The sequence below is a fragment of the Diceros bicornis genome, chromosome 21 (genome assembly GCF_020826845.1).
Source record: "Diceros bicornis minor isolate mBicDic1 chromosome 21, mDicBic1.mat.cur, whole genome shotgun sequence".
Lineage (NCBI taxonomy): Eukaryota > Metazoa > Chordata > Mammalia > Perissodactyla > Rhinocerotidae > Diceros > Diceros bicornis.
The window spans coordinates 13,762,498-13,783,270 of record NC_080760.1 but is presented as its reverse complement, the minus strand read 5'-3'; the positions used below and the strand labels follow the sequence as shown (position 1 = coordinate 13,783,270).

The 20,773-nt window shown below is 38.0% G+C and overlaps 1 protein-coding gene across 2 annotated transcripts in view; it reads left to right on the top strand.

Moving 5' to 3' along the window:
• The first annotated feature begins 2,271 nt into the window (after positions 1–2,271).
• Positions 2,272–20,773, top strand: part of VIRMA (vir like m6A methyltransferase associated) — a 65,258-nt gene continuing 46,756 nt past the window's right edge. For both annotated transcript variants that reach the window (XM_058564618.1, XM_058564617.1), the window contains exons 1-6: positions 2,272–2,365; positions 10,690–10,805; positions 14,597–14,683; positions 16,300–16,348; positions 17,887–18,055; positions 20,530–20,652. In XM_058564618.1, coding sequence (XP_058420601.1) covers positions 2,303–2,365; positions 10,690–10,805; positions 14,597–14,683; positions 16,300–16,348; positions 17,887–18,055; positions 20,530–20,652 — 607 coding nt within the window. In that variant the 5' untranslated portion in view covers positions 2,272–2,302. The remainder of the gene's footprint in view (positions 2,366–10,689; positions 10,806–14,596; positions 14,684–16,299; positions 16,349–17,886; positions 18,056–20,529; positions 20,653–20,773) is intronic.

Below are 20,773 nucleotides of genomic sequence, written 5' to 3'. Positions count from 1 at the left end.
CCACCTACTCAATACTTTGCTGTTTCAGATTCCCTCGCTCTCTTCATCATCAATGTTTCTCTCTCCATTGCTTCATTCCCATCAGTCTACATGCTCTGTTATCACCCATCTTAAAGACACTCTTTCTTGACTCCACGTCCCCCCATTTAACAACCACTTCATTTCTTTGTTCTATGCAACAAAAGTTCTTGAAAGAGTCTATAAAAGTTTTCTTTACTCCTAAATTCTTTTTTTCTCTACTCAATTCTTATTCATCATTTAAAATTTTATTTTTTAATACGTACAGTAATATATGTACATGGAAATAGATTCTCTTTATTTCTGTACCTTTAGCCATCTAGTTCCCCTCCCTGGAGGCAACAACTATTACCAGTTTCTTGCATAATTCTTTCAGAGATAGTCTATAAATTCAAATATACATATAGTATATACATACAACAGAAAGAGTGAAACCTAATGTAAACTAAGGCTTTAGTTAATAACAATGTATCACCACTGGTTCATCAATTGTAACAAATGTACCATGTTAATGCAAGATATTCATAATAGGAGAATCCTTGAACAGTGGGAAAAGGGGCTATATGGAAACTCTCCGTACTAGCTGCTCAATTTCCCAAAAAACTAAAACTGCTCTAAAAATAGTTTATTATTAAAGGAAAAAAGCTACTTCACACTACTCTTAGGTCAAAAAGAAAATCAAAGCTAAGAAAATCAGACTATGTAAAAAACACCAATAATAAAAGCACTACATTGTGTATTAGTTACAGTTAAAGCAGAACTTAGGGAAATGTTAGTAGACACAAATATATATAGTACTAAATAAGAAATATGAATATAAATAACTTAAGCATCACTATAGAAATTTGAAAAAGAACAGCTATGTACATGTAGACTAAAGAAAGCAGAAAGAAGGAATTAGTAAATTCAAAAGCAGAAACTGAAGAATCAAAAAATAGACAAATTTAGCTAATAGAGGAAACAGGATGGCTGAGGAAGGGGGTAGATGGGACAGTTACTTTAAAAATTTAAAAATTAATTTATTATTAAATATTTCAGACATACTGAAACGTACAAACAATAACGTAAAGCACACCTGTGAAACCACCACGAACCTAAAGAATAAAATCTTATCAAAGCACTTGAAGCCCCTGTACACTTCTTGGTCACATCTCCCTCCAGTTCACCACTATCTTGAAATTTTAGGGTTTATCACTCCAAGGCATTTCTTTATAATTTTATAACATATATGCCCTTAAAAAGTTATATTATTTTACATTTATATAAATGCCATTTTATACTACATATTCTTCAACCTGTTTGCTTAACCCTTTGCTTAACATGTTAGTAGATACAGCACTAGTTCATTATTTCTACCTGCTGTATACTATGACATTGCATAAACATACCACAGTTTACTTATTACTTGTTGTTAATGACAATCAAGTTTACAGCTTTTTTGCAACCATTAATGTTGCCATGAACATTATTGTAGCTGTAGGTATTTCTTTGAGCACATGTACAAGAATTTTCCCAGAAGGGGAGCAGGCACGTATAATTTTACTAGATAATTCCTAACTGCTCTCCCAAGCACCTGCGCCAATTAAGACTACCAAACTGTTCAAGTTGCTCCAATGCTCATCAACAGGGAGAAAAGGAGACTGACTTTTCCCTCTACATTTTTATTGTTCATGGTATTTCACGTCATACAATTTCTCGAATTTTATTTCAATACATCCTCACAATAAGCCTGTGGGTTAGGTATTATGATGCACAAGTCGCATTTTGCAGGAGAAAACAAAAAATCTCTTGGTTTTGAGACAACAGTTTCTTTTTTTCTTCTTTTTTAAAAAAATTCGTACTTTACAGTCTCGCTCATTGCACCTTTTTCCTGCCAGCCCTAGAAAGGCTGCTTGCTGGCGGGTTCACTAGGCTGGGTATCCAGAGTTGGCAGCGCTCTCCATCCCTCCTCCACCCTCCCCAAAGCCAGCTCTGCACTCTGCCACCGGGAGCCCATCGCGGCTCTATAACGCGGTAGAACGACGAGGTTTGGACCACTGGAGACTCCGTAGTCCCCTGCTTTCCTCTCTTGGCCTCTCTCGGCGCTCTGAGGGCGCCCTCCGCCGCGCTGGAGAAGGCGGGGCCGGCGACACCGGGCAGCACTTCGCGTCAGGATAGGCTGAGGCTTGCGGCGCTAGCGCTCTGGCAACCGGAAGTACGGCGGTCTCTGCCTCTCCTGAGCCGCTGTCGCCGAGGTTGGAGGGCTGCCCCGGAAGTCCTCCCCCTGCTCCCGCCCGCGGCAAACATGGCGGTGGACTCGGCGATGGAGCTGCTATTTTTAGATACTTTTAAACACCCGAGCGCTGAGGTAAGGCTTGGGGGCTTGATTCTGACCGTGCCTCTCGACTTGGAGACCCTTACAAAACATCGTTAGGCGTGCCTCGGCTTTTCCTCCTGTCGATTGCCGCTTTAATTCCTCCCATACACACCCCCTCCCCCAGCTTGGGTGTGGGCAGTGGGGCTGAGGGAGCGCAGCGGCGGCCTCCTCACTGCCCTGCGGGATCTTAGGCCCCCGCGTCTTTGGTTGACTCGGCTGCTCTGCTTGCTTTGCTCTTTTTTGTTTGTTTGTTCCTGTCAGCTTTGGGCCTTGAAATGGATCATGGTTCTCAGGTTGACCTCAGGTGGTGTTTGGGAGGGGTCTTGGACAGCTTGTGTTTGACAGTAGTGCAAGTGGCCGAGCAGGTCACGACGGCTTCCTGGTCCTAAGTCCCTTCTCCTAGGTCCCTTTTCTAACGGGACTTCTGTTGCACAGATGTGACACTCATTCGGTTTGGGATCGCGGCGTTCTCCAGTTTGTCCTGAAACTTTAATACTTTTGGCAAGATTGTACACGTTAGAACATGAAATGCTTACACGGAAGTCCTTTGCGTGGAGAATACTTGTTGGGAAGAGGGGCGGATTGAGAGGATTGTAGTCAGACTGCAAAGCACAGTTGTATTGTCTTTTTGAGGAGCGAGGGTGAGGTGTTGGGAGCGCCTCTGAACGTATGACTGACTTTGCTGTATGTCAGTTGAATATAGATAGTTAATTAAAGGTTCCCGAAAGCCGGCCAGAAATGAACATTAACGAAGTCCACAGAGAAATTTAAAAACCCCCAGAATTCACATTTCTGTTCCGATATGTAGACTTAATCAATTTGGAGAACTATTTTTTCTTCCGAGATAGTGATGGTAGTGAGTTGTGGTTGTATCTTAATGCTTTACTTGGCAAAATCAAAAGTTGACAACCTTGGTCTTATAATTATTTTAACGAATGGTTTATAGGTCTGTAAAAATCGAAAGTTTGGAAACGTTAGCTTATCTTACTAATAGTGAATTCATTTGTGGTCTCTCATTTCATGTGGGTCAATTAGCTCTGTTTGTTCAATGACCATACTTTTCTGACCGTAATTCCAGCTAGGCTTTAGAAAACTCACAATGGAGACAGTAGTTGGATAAGAACAAATCTATCATGTGTACAGAAATAGAGAAAAGTTAAAAATGAAAGAAAAAAGGATATGATGAGTTAGGTTAGTAGTATTCTAGTTTAGAAAAATTGGCATTCATTCACTTATCATATCTTTAAGAATTTAGTATTTCTTCATTCATTCTTAGACATACATTGAGGATGTCCAGAGGATAGAACTAGTAGTAAATACCTTCTTCTGGCAGTGATTGGGGAAGGCTTAGTAGAGATCACGTTTAAATTGAGTCTTGAAAGAGGAGTAGGGGTTTGTGGGGAATATGGAATATTAAGATATTTGTTCTCATGGAGTTTATAACTAAGTATTGGAGATTAGGTCCACAAAATTATAATTCAAGTTAGAATGTGATGAGTATGTAAAGAGACAGAATGAGAATTCCTTGGGGTTTGTCACCTTTATTTCCCAAATGCCCATCAGTGTCTGACATATTGGGACCTCAGTTAATATTTATTTAGCTCCCTTTGGTGGTAAAAGTAAAGGCTATGTGATTTCAGAGGAGGGAGAGATCACTCTTCATTTCAGAGTATCAGGGAAGACTTCATCAAGGCAATTGGCATATGAACTTGGTCTTGGCTGGAATAGGGTTTGTTCCTCAGTCATAGATAGGAAAGGAGGGCATTCTGCTGGAGTAGTCAGTCCTCTGTAGGCTATGCCGAAAGCAGCAGTGTGAAGTGGCACCTGAAGGGCAGTTTGAAGCCAGATCATGGAGTTCCTTGAATGCTCAGCAAAGGAATATGGACTTTATCTTACAGGACATGAGTAGGTTTTTCAGCAGGCAAATTATATGATTAGTAAAATACATTAGTTAGATTAATTTATCAGTAATACCTAAAATGGTTCAGAAAAATTAGAGGTAACAAATCAAGAAGATGAGATGTAATGAAAGCTTGAGTTAACGAATGGGCAGTAATCATTGTTAGCATTTATTGAATGCTTATTTTGTGCAAGACACAGTGCTTTGGTAATTTAAATACATTATCTCTAATCCTTCCATCAGTTTTGAAAGATAGTTGTTCTCATTTTATAGGTAAGGAGACTGAGCATGATAGGTTAGGTGACTTTCCTAAAGTGGCATAGCTGGATTAAGACACACCAACACACATTTTCTGGCTCTAAATTTGTGCCATGCTGTGTCCAGTGGGACTAAGTAGGAAGGGATAGGTACAAGATAAATTTTGGATATAGAATTGACAGGATAGCAACTGATGGTGTGAGGGAGAAAGAGTGCAGTCAGCCTTCCGTAACTGGGGGATTGGTTCCAGGACTCCCTGAGGATACCAAAATTCCTGGATGCTCAAGTCCCTGTAGTTGGCCCTCAGTATCCACGGGTTCTGCATCCACGGATTCAACCAACCAGCCGCGGTTGGAAAATACCACATATGGTGAGGTATACATTTAGGAGGGGGAATACAAATAAAACAGAAAAAACAAAACCCATTGCCCTTGCTTTCAAAGGAATTTGTAAACCGATGGGGAAGACAGACATTTATTCAGTTTTCACAAGGAGAATACTGAAAGGGTTTGAGTGGTGCTAAATGAATTACAAATTGTGATTGTGGTTTGTATGCCTCTTTTTTAAAAATAAAAAAATAACTATGTTATTTTAGTAAATTTCAATTTCTTTATAGAAAAATTAGAAAATACAGAAAAGCAAAGGCTTTCATAGTCCCACCTTTCTTAGTCCCAGCTATCATTGACAGCTTTCCTTAATTTTTTCCCAAATCCTCCCAAATATATATAAATATATATATATGTGTGTGTATATATATATATATATACGCTTAAATGTATACACTCACCACTCACATTAATGTACCAATACTGTAATACTGTTTTGTGGTTTCTTTTCTCACTTAGCAATGTGTTGTGCATCTTTATCAATCCAGAAATACACCTATATAACGTTTTAAAAGTAAGCCTCATTTTTAAACGTTCTCTCTTTCTTTGACTAGGTAATACATGTATGAGGTACAAATTCAAAAGTTACAAAAGGGTACAGTAAAAAGTAAGTCTCTCATCTCTGTCCCTAAGCCTCTTGTTTCCGTCCCTAGATATTCTGTATAATATCTTTTTTATTGGCTGCATAATATTTCTTTAAGTGGTAATGTTATTATATATTAAATTCTCATACTTTTAGGCTTCTGTCTTTTTACTATGATGTGATAGTCTTAAATTTATTTACTTATCGTGTGTGTGTGTGTGTGTGTGTGTGTGTGTGTGTAAGGAAGATCAGCCTTGAGCTAACATCCGTGCCAATCCTCCTCTTTTTGCTGAGGAAGACTGGCCCTGGGCTAACATCTGTGCCCATCTTCCTCCACTTTATATGGAACACTGCCACGGCGTGACCTGACAAGCGGTGTGTCGGTGCACGACCAGGATCCGAACCCCGGCCGCCAGCAGCGGAGTGTGTGCACTTAACCGCTATGCCACGGGGCCGGCCCCTGTGATGTGATATTCTTGAAGCTAAATTATTTTATACGTCTTTATTTCTTTCTTTCAAGAGTGGAATTACTGGGTTAAAATACAGTCTTAAGAGAGTGATTAATGCTAGAAAGTCCTACTTCATTTTAGGGTTTTTTTCAAGAAACCAGTTTGGAACTCATCTGAACAGAAGTGATAATAGAAGTGGTAGGAATAGATGAGATAGCCTTAGTTTACCCTTAGGAGAGGGTAAAAAGAGAAGGGAAAATAGTTGCAGGGATAGAAGAGTAAGGAGGGGAAGACAGCTATACTGTGACCTTTAAACACACAGTGAGTCCCTGCAAAGATAAATGTGGCTCAGAGTTTTGGAATCTGAGCAGTCTGTTCTTCACATTCCTGCTACCTCCCTAATCATAAACCTTCCATGATTTCCTATTGGCAACCTGTCTTCCTAGTTTTATGTATTCCTCTAGATATTTTAGGCCCCTACTTCATTGTAATATTTTTTTAACTCTGAAAACACAATTCAATCAACTCTTATTAAGCACCTATTAAAAGTCTTAGAGTCATTAAATGAATATGCTAGGCACTATGAATATAATAGTGAACTGAGACTTGGGTCTTGTCTTCTTGAAACACCACTCTAATGGGAGAGATAAAGGAGGCAATTACAGTTTAGTTTGATAAGAGCTTGTGGATACACAAGGGAGAAGCACCTATCTAGACTTGATCTGGCTCAGCTTTCAAGAGAAAGTTGCTGTCTGAAAGGAGTTGGGACAGAGGAGTGTGGGAGGGTTCTGAGCCGAGATAAAAGCATGAGTGAGGGCATGAAGATGAGAAAGAGGGTTGTATTTTGGGGCTATAAATTTGGAGTGATAAAAAGAGGCCTTTCTTGTTTATAAGACCAAGAAATTTGGCCTGGGGACAGTGAGGAGCAGGGGAGTGATACATTTACATTCTAGAAAGACCACACTGCAATAGGAGAATGAGTTGGAGGGACGCAAGAAAGAAGCACAAAACCAGTTAGGATCCTATAGCTGTAATCTAGATTACAGTGCATAGTGTCTAGAACTAGAGTGACAGTAGGAACCGAGGGAAATACACAGATTTGAGAGCTGTTTAGAGGTTTAATCAATAGGACTTGATGTTCGGATGAATGAATGATTTAGGTGAGAGAGAATGAGAAAGAAGCCAGGGGTGAAAGTGGTTTATGTCTTGGCTATTGTGTGGATGGTGGTGCTGTCAGTGATACAGGAGAGTTCGGTTTTGGACTTGTTGAGTTTGTGGTGCCAGAGGAACGTCAAGTGAAGATGTCAAGTTGGCAGTTGGATATAGGTGGTCTGGGGCTCAGGAGAGAGGTCCTGTATGGAGACAGATTTGGAATTGACTTCTGGCAGTGGATGGAAGTCTTATTTCTTGTTATTCTATTGATTGTGTTTAGCTACTCTGCTCTACTTCACTCCCTCGTTTTGCCCTCTAGCCATGGTGAGCTATGCTTCCAGTTTCTTGAACCTTCCAAGTTCTTGTTTGTATTCCTTTTGTGCATGCTTTTCTCTTTGCGTGGAAAGCTCTTCCTTCTTTTCCACTGATTCTTGTTTTCCTTGAAGACTTACTTAGCTCAGGTGCTACTTCTTTTGGGAAACCTTCTCTGACACTCCTCTTTTCCCCCACAAATGTTTGCTCATAACCTGAGTTACGTGAGTACCTGTCTGAATTTTCAGTTTCCTGTGTGAGTCTGTATCATAGCAATTTATGTATTTGTCTACCACAATAGATTGTTCCTTAATGCCAGAGATTATGTCTTGTCTTTGTATCCTCAGGACCTAGCATACCTTGGAACATTATAGATATTTAATAAATGTTTAGAAGTAAATATTGAATAAAAGTGGTAGCAACTAATACAGAAATTCTTCTACTTACAAATAAAATAGATTTTGAAAGGCTGTTTCTAAAACCTTAAGTTTATTTTTTTTAGGCCCACAGTGGCTATATCCTAACTACTGCTAATATCATTTATTAATTAGGACAGGGTGTGGTAGAGGAGGATGGAATTGATAAACTTTTGTTCTAAGCTTTGTTTGTAAATATTAATGAGAGTTTATAACCATGTGAGCAAAGGAACTTTTTTTTTTTTAAAGATTTTATTTATTTATTTATTTTTGCCCCCAAAGCCCCAGTAGATAGTTGTATGTCATAGCTGCACATCCCTCTAGTTGCTGTATGTGGGACGCAGCCTCAGCATGGCCGGAGAAGCTGCGCGTCGATGTGCGCCCAGGATCCGAACCCAGGCCGCCAGCAGCGGAGCGCGCGCACTTAACCGCTAAGCCACGGGCCAGAACTTCTTTTTTTTAAGCCTTTATTTATTTCTTTATTTATTTTTGAGGAAGATTGGCCCTGTGCTAACATCTGTTGCCAATTTTCCTCTTTTTCTTTTTTCTCCCCAAAGCCCCAGTACCTAGTTGTGTATTATAGTTGTAAAGTTGTAACTCTTCTATGTGGGACGCCGCCTCAGCATGACTTGATGAGCCATGCATAGGTCCGCGCCCAGGATCTGAGCCAGTGAACCCAGGGCCGCCGAAGCGGAACGATTGGACTTAACTGCTACGCCACCGGTCTGGCCCAGGAACTTCTGTGTAGTAGACTTGTTAAGTAGAGGAGTTCTTTATAGGAAGGAAACATAGCACTGAAGTTTGAGGCAAAATGCATATTTCTTTCATATAAATCTACTGTAGTATTTGTTGAATACCTACAGTATATTTGTAATAATTAGGACACAAGTTCAGCTAACGTCACAAAAGTCACAATAACAGTGGGTTAGATAAAATCGGGTTTTCTCTCTCAATAATCTGGTTGTAAATATTCTAGGGCTAGTATAACAGCTCCACAATGCCAGGGACCCAGGTTCTTCTGTAATTGTCTGCCACATTTTAGGAAAGACTAAATTGAACAGTCTTTTGATCTGTTGATATGCTTGATATTCTTTGCAGCTTTATGAGAGACTCAAGACTCAGGTCTTTCTAGATGCAAATAATGTGAACTATTCTTCTAGTTATGAACTTTGGCCACTAGGTAATGATGGTTGGCTGAACCTCTAGGAAAAGTTGATGTAATAGCCCAAAAACAGTGTGAAAAATTTCTTTTTAAATTCTTGATCATAAGAGCTACATTTGTCTGATCCTGTGTCAAATGATACATAGAAATAAGTGTACACTAAATTTATGCTATCCATTTCTTTTATTATGATAAACTCTTAGTTTGTGGATTTTTTTTTCTTTTTTAAATTTCAAGGAGGGTTTACCTCAACTATTCAGTACCTAAATAGCCTCCCTTGATCTCTTGATGTTAGTTGGTGTGTAAGTTTAGTAAATTAAGCTAATTTAAGTACAGATCCGCAATCCCTTATCTGTAATTCGGACATTCAAAAATGGCAGAAAAATCTGCCCGGAATTCATTTGGCCATGCAATCTGATCTGAATTGACAAGATACTAGTTACAATCTTTATTTAGTGTGCATGTTTGTATATGCAGCTGCAGAAGTATTAATGTTTTGATTACAAGGTACTGCCCCAGAAGCCGCTGGGGGTGTTAAGTTAGTATGCAGTATTTGTATCATATTACCTTTCCAAAAATCTAAAAAGTCAGGATTCTGAAAGGCTCCATCTGGCTCCAGAGGTTTCCAATAAGGGATTGCAGGTCTGTATTGACCTAAGCAAAACATCAGCAGGGAGGCACGTAGGCTGCAGAAAATGTTATTATACAAATGGAGAGCTATAACTAGATACATTTTATCATCAGCTGTTTTTAATTTAATTTTTTTTTTTTTTTTTTTTTTTTTGGTGAGGAAGATCAGCCCTGAGCTAACATCCATGCCATTCCTCCTCTTTTTGCTGAGGAAGACCGGCTCTGAGCTAACATCTATTGCCAATCCTCCTCCTTTTTCTCCCCAAAGCCCCAGTAGATAGTTGTGTCATAGTTGCACATCCTTCTAGTTGCTCTATGTGGGATGCGGCCTCAGCATGGCTGGACAAGCAGTGCGTCGGTGTGTGCCCGGGATCCGAACCCTGGCCGCCAAGAGTGGAGCGCGAGCACTCAACTGCTAAGCCACAGGCCGGCCCCAATCATCAGCTGTTTTTAAAATAGTGATTTAGGGCCGGCCCCGTGGCTTAGCGGTTAAGTGCGCGCGCTCCGCTGCTGGCGGCCCTGGTTCGGATCCCGGGCACGCACTAATGCACCACTTCTCCGGCCATGCTGAGGCTGCGTCCCACATACAGCAACTAGAAGGATGTGCAACTATGACATACAACTATCTACTGGGGCTTTGGGGGGAAAAAAATAAATAAATAAAAATCTTTAAAATAGTGATTTAGGGGCCGGCCCTGTGGCTTAGCGGTTAAGTGCGCGCTCTCTACTGCTGGCGGCCCGGGTTCGGATCCCAGGCGCGCACTGATGCACTGCTTCTCCGGCCATGCTGAGGCTGCATCCCACATACAGCAACTAGAAGGAGGTGCAGCTGTGACATACAACTATCTACTGGGGCTTTGGGGGAATAAAGAAAAAATAAATAAATTAATTAATTAAAATAGTGATTTATACAGCATTGTAAATAATATAATAGCACTGTTTTAGTCATATGGAGTTTAAGATTATTTGTGACATTCTGAATGAAACAAATTGAAGGTGAGTAAATTTTGAATAGACAAAGTGTTTTGCTTACAGTATGTTCCTTTCCCGCCCTTTTTTTTTTAAAGCAAAGTTCTCATATAGATGTGGTTCGTTTTCCATGTGTGGTTTACATCAATGAAGTCCGAGTCATACCCCCAGGAGTAAGAGCCCATAGCAGCCTGCCTGACAACAGAGCATATGGGTAAGTCAACTTTCTTTTTAAAAGTATTTTTGACTAAAGATTGTCCTAGAAATATATTCTTAAATGCAAAATTTTAAGATATTTTGTAAGTAAAAAAAAAAAAGCCTAAAACTTTATTCACTTATGGTTATGTTATGTTGCATTGTAGTTGACTCTAGGTTTTCTGTATAATCCATATATCATTTTAAACTTGAAAAGAGTAGTTATTTGACCTAAGTACTAAATTAAATTTTTCTTTCTTCATTCTTTTCTTTTAAAAATGAGTGGAAATAGGTTTATATTTTCCAAAATATTCTCACGTGGCACAATCTAGTAAATGAAGTATTTTTAACCTTTTTCCTTGAAAATAAGAATTAGTGTGAATATTCAGAAATATATATTTTATTGTTATTACATTTTTATTATATTATTTTATAGTATCAGTTTTCATGACTTGATGATCTTCTTAGCCTGATACATGTATCTTTTTATAAATATGTAGCTTCACATGAGCCCTTAGTTATATGTAGCAAGTAGTTATGTGATGCTTTTTCTTTCTTAGGCTCTGTGGGAAATAAACAAACTGTAAGACATGGTCCCTGACATAGAGTTGTTGATAACTTTAACAACTGACATAAAATGGAGGAATCTGATCTTTGTTGTATCATGAGTAATCATCTTCTTCATCTGATTTTAATTACATGAATTGGAGATATAAGCTAAATTTTGATTATGGAAACATGAGTATATATAATAAATCTATGTGAATTTTTAGCTTATAGCTTAGGTATTACTCTTATGTTATCAATACCACATTTCATTATGTGCATGCTAGGGTAACTCAATTTCTATTACATGAAAGAGTTAAACCAGCTCTTTAGTGGTGAGTGTTATGGTACAGAGTCAAAGTTAAGGGCTCATTTCTTCATAATTGTGAAAAGTAGTTGGTTACTTGTAGAAGTAGCTATAAAATCTTCAGGTGGTTTCAGGTTGTTCAGACGTAAAACAAATACAAAACAAAGCAATAAGAGTATTTAATTAATGTTTATAATGAGAGATCACTATAATTGACTTCATATCTTCTTTTCCATGTTTAAGGAAATAAAAACTCATGTTTTCCTATAATTTCTTCCTACTTTTCTATAAAGAAAAAAGTGTATAGAATGGGAAAGATGGAGTAATGGTAGTGTATGCAGCAGTCTTCTCTAATTGTACTGCCTTTGGTCAAGAAAGGTCTATTAGTTTTCTATTGCGGCATAACAAATTACAGCAAATTTAGCAGCCTAAAACACTAAACATTTATCTCACACTATTTCTGAGGGTCAGGAACCTGGGAGCAGCTTAGCTGGCTCAAGTTCCCTCATGAGGTTATAGTCAAGATATAGGCCTGGACTCCAGTCTCAAGATTTGCCTGGGGCTGGAGAATTTGCTTAGAAGCTTGCACACATGGCTCTTGGCAGGAGACTTTAGTTTCTTGCCAGGAGATTCTCTCTCTCTCTGGGGCTGCGCATGTCACAACATGGATTTCTCCAAGAGTGAGAGAGCATGCCTTCAGGAAGGAAGCCACAGTCAGTGTGTTTTGTAACTTAATATCAGAAGTGAAATACTATCATTTTTCCTGTATTTTGGTTACATATTCTACTGGTACAGTGTGGGAGCTACACCAGGGTGTGAAAATCAGGAAGCAGGGGTCTTATGGCCATTTTGTAGGCTGGCTACCACAGTGGGCAAAATGGATCTCTGCCATTAGCTGCAGTGGGTAAGAGTATTTGTTACATTTTCCCTCTTCTTATCTCTCTCCTTTTTCTTAGCTGGGGGTGAATGGCTGTTCATGTTTTAATAATTCCAAATATGAAATTATCAGAAAGAACTTTATACACAACATATTATAAAATAGTAAAATAACATATTAATTCATTAATAGAAATGTAAGATGTTAGGAAGCCTGAAACCTCAAGGTTCAAAGTAATATTAGTGATCAAATGATATTTGTGCAGCATACTTATAGTAATGTTTTTCTCGTTATAAAGTTCAGAACTGTATAGGTAAAATTAAAATCCCTGTAATCTCTCCATCCTGAGAGACACTTTTTTTTTTTTTCATGAGGAAGATCGGCCCTGAGCTAACATCTGCCAATCCTCCTCTTTTCGCTGAGGAAGACTGGCCCTGGGCTAACATCCATGCCCATCTTCCTCCACTTTATGTGGGACACCGCCACAGCATGGCTTGACAAGCGGTGCATCGGTGCGCGCCTGGGATCCAAACCGGTGAACTCCGGGCCACCACAGTGGAGCGCGCACACTTAACCGCTTGCGCCACCAGGCTGGCCACCCTGAGAGACTCTTAACATTCGATGCATTGTGTTTTTTAATGTATATGTATGTGTTTGTATATATGTAAATGTGGTATCTTATGTGAGATTAGCTTTTAGAGTTAACAAGTTTTAAGATGAAACACTGATGCAGTCAAATCACCATTGATTCTTTACATCCCTTTTCAGTGACCAGGACCTGCATCTTTGGTGCCACAAAACTAAAGAATTTGCATTTCAACCCTTTTTTCCTTTCCTTGAGATATTGGAGGCCAGGGTCTAGTTTGAAGAGGAAGGATAGGAGGGAGAGACTAGAGTTGTTGAGCACATATAGTTGAATTTGGGTAAGGTAAATGTATGATGCTACTCTGACCCCACTGTATACTATTATGTTTATTCCTTTATTTCATTTAACATTATCTCAGGAGTGCTTTCACATCATTCAATTTTGTTTGAAAATATGGTTTCTAATGGCTGCATAATCTGACAAACGACTGTACGGTAATTTATTTCGCTAGTTCTTTATGTGGGGACTGTTAGATGGTTTTTAGTTTTCAAATTACATGTCATAGTATAATGAACATCCTCTTGAAAAAAATCTTTGTTTGCCTATCAGTGTTTCCATAGAAACACTTCCTAGAAAAATATATTTCTGCATCAAGTGGTGTGAACATTTTCTCAGTCTCCTGAATTTTATTGTCATGTTGCCGTTCAGAATGATTGCACCTGTTTGTACTTCTACCAGAAGTGCACAAGGGAACCTCTTTGGTAGTACTCTGGGCGTTACACTTTTTACCATTTGAACTTTTTGTAAATAAACAACAAAGCATGCAGTGTTTAATATCAAGGTTTTAGTTGAGCCTAAGAAATTTCAGCCAAGGGTGAAATATATATCAAGTGTAGCAAGATTTCATTCTAATACAAATTAAATAGGCTTTAATCTTAACTATGTAAATCTACAAAAATATTTATGTAAATTGCTGCTATACAAATTTCAATTTAGGCTTTAAGTCACAATTTAGGACTCTGATGCTAAAATTCTTATTATAGTTTTGTATTAGTGTGGATTAAGTTGAAATCAAATTGTAACATACAGCTTGAAGTTAATTAACTCCTGATTCTTTTTGCTAATGAAAAGGAGTAATGATATAAAGAATTATAAAATTAGATCACAATTAATTAGCATTTTCCTTTAAAATACATTAAAAATTTTAAATATTTAGGTGCTGTAGAATGGTCCAAGTAGCAGACAAAAGAGACTAGATGATTAAAATTTTATTTGCAATAATACTCAAAGTGAATAGTTTGCTTCTTGAGAATTGGATTTAAATAAAATTACAGAAAATATTACAATTAACTGTATATTTTTGTTATTTAAATCTTAGGAATATTATATCTTAACGCTAGAATTGCTCTTAAATTTGTACTTACTTTGTTTTTTGTTTTAATTTAGGAACTGAGTATTGCAAAGGCTGACGTTTCAACTTTGTTTCATTCACAGGGAGACATCTCCGCACACATTTCAATTAGACTTATTCTTTAACAATGTAAGCAAACCAAGTGCCCCAGTTTTCGATAGGTTGGGAAGGTATGTACCTACTAGGTAATTACACCAGAAACTCATCAGTTAGTCAGCAAAACCTTTTTATTCTTTAGATAGAAGAAAAGGATATATATGGTGGTAGATCCAAGAACTCAGGGTTTAATTTTATCAGTTGGCAATATTAAAGAAATGTCAAGCTCCTAAGAAGTTAAGTTTATTTACAAAATAAAAAAAATTTTTTTTTTGAGGAAGATCGGCCATGAGCTAACATCTAATTCCAATCCCCCCCCTTTTTTTTTCTGAGGAAGATTGGCCCTGAGCTAACATCCGTGCCCATCTTCCTCTACTTTATATGGGATGCCTTCACAGCATGGCTTGACAAGCCGTGCCTCGGTGCGTGCCCAGGATCAGAAACTGTGAACCCCGGGCCACTGAAGCAGAGTGCATGCTCTTAACCACTTGGGCCACCGGGCCGGCCCCTACCAAAAATAAAATTTTAAATGTATGAAACATTAGCCATCTTTTGTTTGCTTTTTATTGATGTATGCATTTCTTACACATATCACATCATTTGATAATAACCTTCTAATTTAGAAAATATTGCTTTTTGATTCTTAAAAAAAGTATATAAACACATTGAGAGCTAATATTTTGTCTGTGTCTTTTACGTCACAGTACTGCATAGCATAATCACATTTTGTAAAATGAGAATTTTGTTAATAGATACTTCCTTTTTGAGATTATTTAATACATGCTAGGTGTTATTAAAACTAGCTCTTTTGACATCTGCAAGATAATTGACCATTAAATGGGTTTACTTAGAACTTATTTATAAGATAAAAAAGTTTTAAAGGCAGCTTAGAAATGGAAAAATTTTTATCCCTGTCAGGAAGTAACAGTTTTTTAGACTTGTTCTTTTATTGATCTTTCATTCGTTTATTATTAAATTATATTGATAATTTAACCTTTTTTTAAGTAAAGGGAACCAAGATAATCTGAAGCAGCTAATTTTTAAGATTATAGAATGTTTTTCTGATGTCAGTACCTGCTTGAGAAAAATAGGTGCTTTTCTTTAATTTTAGTCCCAATATACATTTTTGGAAGACTATGATGCAGTAGTTTTTTTTTTTTTTTGTGAGGAGATCAGCCATGTGCTAACATCTGCCAATCCTCCTGTTTTTTTACTGAGGAAGACTGGCCCTGGGCTAACATCTGTGCCCATCTTCCACCACTTTATGTGGGACGCCGCCACAGCATGGCTTGCCAAGCAGTGCGTCAGTGCAGGCCCGGGATCCGAACCGGCAAACCCCGGGCCACCGCAGGGGAGTGCACGCACTTAACCGCTTGCGCCACGAGGGTGGCCCTGCAATAGTTCTTTACTTTGGCTGTACATTAGAATTACCAAGGGTGCTTTTTAAGAAATACTGATACCTACATACACCCCAAACCAATTAAATCAGAATCTCTGGGGGGTTTGTTTTACATTTTTTCTTGATAACATTTTTTGGGGGAGTAAATTAAACCCAAACTTTATGGTTTGTTAAATCAAAACAAAAATTTAGCGTTTCATTTTATTAAAATATATGAATTTAGAAAGACTTCTTCGTGAACTGTGATGTTCGGTGTTTGAGCCTATATATTTATTCCTACTCTTTTGGCAGCCTGGAATATGATGAGAATACTTCCATCATCTTTAGACCCAACTCAAAGGTAATTGCGGAAGTCAGTTTTCAACTTGTTACTACTGTTTGTTTTCACCTCCATTCAGTTTTTGATCCAAATAAACCAGTGGTGCAGAATGTCAGCTTATTTGGTTCTGGTGCTGCAGGTTATCATCATTTCTTGTCTGATTCCTCTTCTATCCAGAAACTGTTTTAAAAGGGAGCAAAGACATTGTAATGTCATTCTCTGCCTATAAAGTTCTTTCTTCCCCTAATTTTTATACATGAGTCGGGGAGAGGCCAGCCTCTGTGCTTTCCCTTCTTTCATTTATGTGGGCAAGTTCAGAAGATGACAGGCAGGTAAATTGTTATTAGACATCACTGAGCCTTAATTAAAATTTCTTAAAAAATACCTATTTCATATTTCTTCTTTTCATATCAAAAGTATGCCTTTTTTCTTGATATACCAAATGCTATTCTAGAACCATCTAGAAAATCTGAATCATGGAATATCTGAAATGCAAAAATAATTGTAATCTAGTATGGGACTACTCAGCCTGCTGTTTTTGGGGGAGGGGGAGTTGAGTATTTAATCCTCTGCATCCTGTTTAGATTAAAAATTATCTTCCTTATCTCTTTATCTTTCTTCCAGTGGTATTTCTGTTTAGAGTCTATTAATCCCTGGGCATAGTCTTTGAACCTTTCTTCTGGTCCTCAGTTTCCCTTTACTAGAGTTTGCTAGAGTTAGCAAGGAGAAGAATAATTTCTTTCTTCCTGTTGTGCCTCTAGAAGGGGCCCCATTACCACTTATTACTTCATCTTAACTCAATGTGGTAGAGCGGAAAGAGAACTGGAAGTCAGGGGCTTCGGTTTCTAGTCCAGGTTCTTCTACTGACGCTCTGATTTTCTTATTTGTTGGTAATATTTGCTCTGACTACCTCCCATAGTTATTATGAAGATATGATGATTAATGTAGATAAGTTCTATAAAACATAAAGTAGTTATTTTTATTTTATAAGGAAATATTGAGAGTTAATGGCATTGATAAAGTCTTTGATCTTTTTAGGAGAAAGTTTTTTTGCAAAAATAATTTGTTTAGTGCCTCTGATTACCCTTACTATTTAAGTACCATGCAAGTACATAAAATATACCTGTGTGTATGAGTTTGGCATGTAAAAAGAATGCTGTAAAATTTTATGAACTTTATAATCTTTGACACTGGGCACAGTTTATGCTTTTGTATACCTCCATGACTCTTGTAACTATTGGGGTTTAATTTATTAATTGGCAGTAACTCCCATTTAATTTTATCATTTCTCTTCTCTTGGTTGGGAATCTGGTTATGCTTTTTGAACAGGGTTGACATAAAGTATAGGGCTGGGGAGATAAAGTTTGAGTCAGGTTTAGGTATGGTAACTCTGGAGGGCCATATGAAAGCTGTACCTTAGGGTGAATTCCCACCGGTATTGACCTTTGCATTTTCAGCATACTTTTAAAGACTTTAGTTGAACCACAGCTAATTTGATATAGTTTACTTCCGGCATATTAAAGTATTAATTTGAAAGATATTTTCTCCCAACAAATCAGGTGAATACTGATGGTTTGGTGCTAAGAGGCTGGTACAACTGTCTGACACTGGCAATATACGGATCAGTGGATAGAGTAATAAGTCACGACAGAGACTCTCCACCACCTCCGCCTCCACCTCCACCACCTCCCCAGCCGCAGCCAAGTTTGAAAAGGAATCCAAAACATGGTGAGAATTTTAAATTTGCCTTTGTCAATGACACTTACGTTCGTTATAGTAGCAAAAGGTAATTCAAAGAGCTCTTCTACCCTTTGAATCTTGCTTAAGACTTGACAAGGTATCTGTCAGTCTTCCATTCTTTCCTATAAGAATTTCTTCTGGGGCCAGGCCCGTGGCGTAGCGGTTAAGTGTGCGCGTGCCACTGCTGGCGCCCGGGTTCGGATCCCGGGCGCTCACCGAGGCACTGCTTGTCAGGCCATGCTGTGGTGGCGTCCCACATAAAGTGGAAGAAGATAGACACAGATGTTAGCCCAGAGCCGGTCTTCCTCAGCAAAAAGAGGAGGATTAGCATGGATGTTAGCTCAGGCGTGATCTTCCTCACAAAAAAAAAAAAAAAAGAACGTCTTATGTTAAAGTGGTTACATATTATTTTCTTCCTCGACTTTCCTGGAATGCTTTTTAATTGACCCGAGGGATTGTTTTTCATTTGAAATATGTAAATAATGTAATCCAGTGGTATTCATGGTTTACTATCAAAATTATCTCGAAAAGAATTGAAGAGTAGGCAATAAGTTTGTATATATTCTTGTAATACTCATTAATTTTCAGGAGTGCATCTCAAATTTGTTTAGATATCTACATCTTAAGTTATGCAGAGTTTTTCCATTTTTGAGAACCTTTTGCTCATTAACTGGAGACAAGAAAAATAAGAACTCCATTAAACTCCAGTGGCTTTCCTTCTGCAAGGCGCATAGCTAGACTCACGTTTCCCAGTGTCTCTTCTCTTCAATCCAGTATTACTTGCTATAAACTGCTGAAATAAGGATTTTCAGGAATACATTTTGAAATTATAATTGAAGTCACTAGGAAAAATATTTTGCTTTACAATTAGCATTTTATGAGCACACGTAAAATGACCTTTGTTTCTCTTAATCCTGATATAATAATGTGGTATGAGTTCTTTGTCTCTGATGGTGGTCACACCCTGTATTTTCATCTCTTTTCTTATATCTTACCTGCTAAGCACAGTTAATCTTTCACTTTTCTTTTTCTTTTAATCCTTCATTCTTTTGTGCTTGTTTGTCTTTTTTTACCATACTGTGAGATCTTTGTGCGCAGAGAGTATGTTTTACTTGTATTTGTGTCTCTAGTTTTATCACAGTGCCTCACACAGTGCCTGGCTACTCTAAAATTTTGTTAAATTTACTGACTTGTTTTATTTTTTTTGAGGAAGATCAGCCCTGAGCTAACATCCGTGCTAATCCTCCTCTTTTTTTTTTGACTGAGGAAGACTGGCTCTGAGCTAACATCTATTGCCAATCCTCCTCCTTTTTTTTTCCCCCCGAAGCCCCAGTAAATAGTCATAGTTACACATCCTTCTAGTTGCTGTATGTGGGACGCGGCCTCAGCATGGCCGGACAAGCGGTGCGTTGGTGTGCACCCGGGATCCGAACCCGGGCCGCCAGTAGTGGAGCACGTGCACTTAACCGCTAAGCCATGGGGCCGGCCCTACTGACTTGTTTTAAAATTGACTTTTAAGCTTATACATTGCGTGCGTGCGTGTGTGTGTGTGTGTGTGTGTGTGTATGTATGTTTTTAACTTTTTAGTTTGAAATAATTATAGATTTATAAGAGGTTGCAAAGAAATGTACAGGGAAGTCCGGTGCACTCTTCCCCAGCCTCCCGCAGTATTAACATCTTTTACAATTATAGCACAATATCAAAACAAGAAAATTGGTGTTGGTACAATCTTTAGAGCTTGTTTAGATTTCACCAGTTATACATGCACTTGTGTGTGTGTCTGTATGTGTGTATACCTCTATGCAGTTTTATGTCATGTCTGGCTTTGCATAAGCACCACCACAATCAAGATACTTGATTGTACCATCACAAGATTCCTTTATAGCCCCACCCATCCCTAACCTTTGGCAACCACTAATCTGTTCTCTATCTCTATAATTATGTTATTTCATGAATGTTACATAATTGGAATCATGCAATAAGTATCTTTTTGAGATTGGCTTTTTTCATTAGGCATGATTTCTTTGAGGTTCATCCACTTTGTTGCGTGTATCAATAGTTTACTCTTTATTGCTGAGTAGTATTACATAGTATAAATGTATCATAGTTTATTTAACCAATCAACCACTGAAGGACATTTAGGTAGTTTCCATTTTTTGGCTCTTGCAATAAAGTTGTTATGAGCAATCATGTACATCTTCTTGCAGGAAAATAAGTTTTCATTTCTCTGGAATAATGCCTGAGAGTATATACATTATATTTTGGTATGTGGAAAGTCAGAAATTCTAACTTTCTCAGTATAAATTAATTAGCAAAATTTCTGTTAGATATTAGAAAGGAAAAATTTATCCATAAATTCTGAAGATAAAACACTCAAATGATTAATGCATTTTTGTCATGCATTCATTTCACTATACTTTAATAATTCGAAAGTTCTTTTTCTGTCTCTAATAAAACTCTAGCTGATGGAGAGAAAGAAGATCAGTTTAATGGAAGCCCTCCAAGACCACAGCCAAGGGGACCAAGAACTCCACCAGGACCCCCTCCGCCTGATGATGATGAAGATGATCCCATGCCTTTGCCAGGTATAGATAAAATCAGGGCTGGTTTTCTTCCCCCTTTGATTAATGTTAATAGTGCTTTTTTTTTTTTAATTTTATTGAGGTCATAATAGTTTATAACATTGTGAAATTTCAGTTGTACATT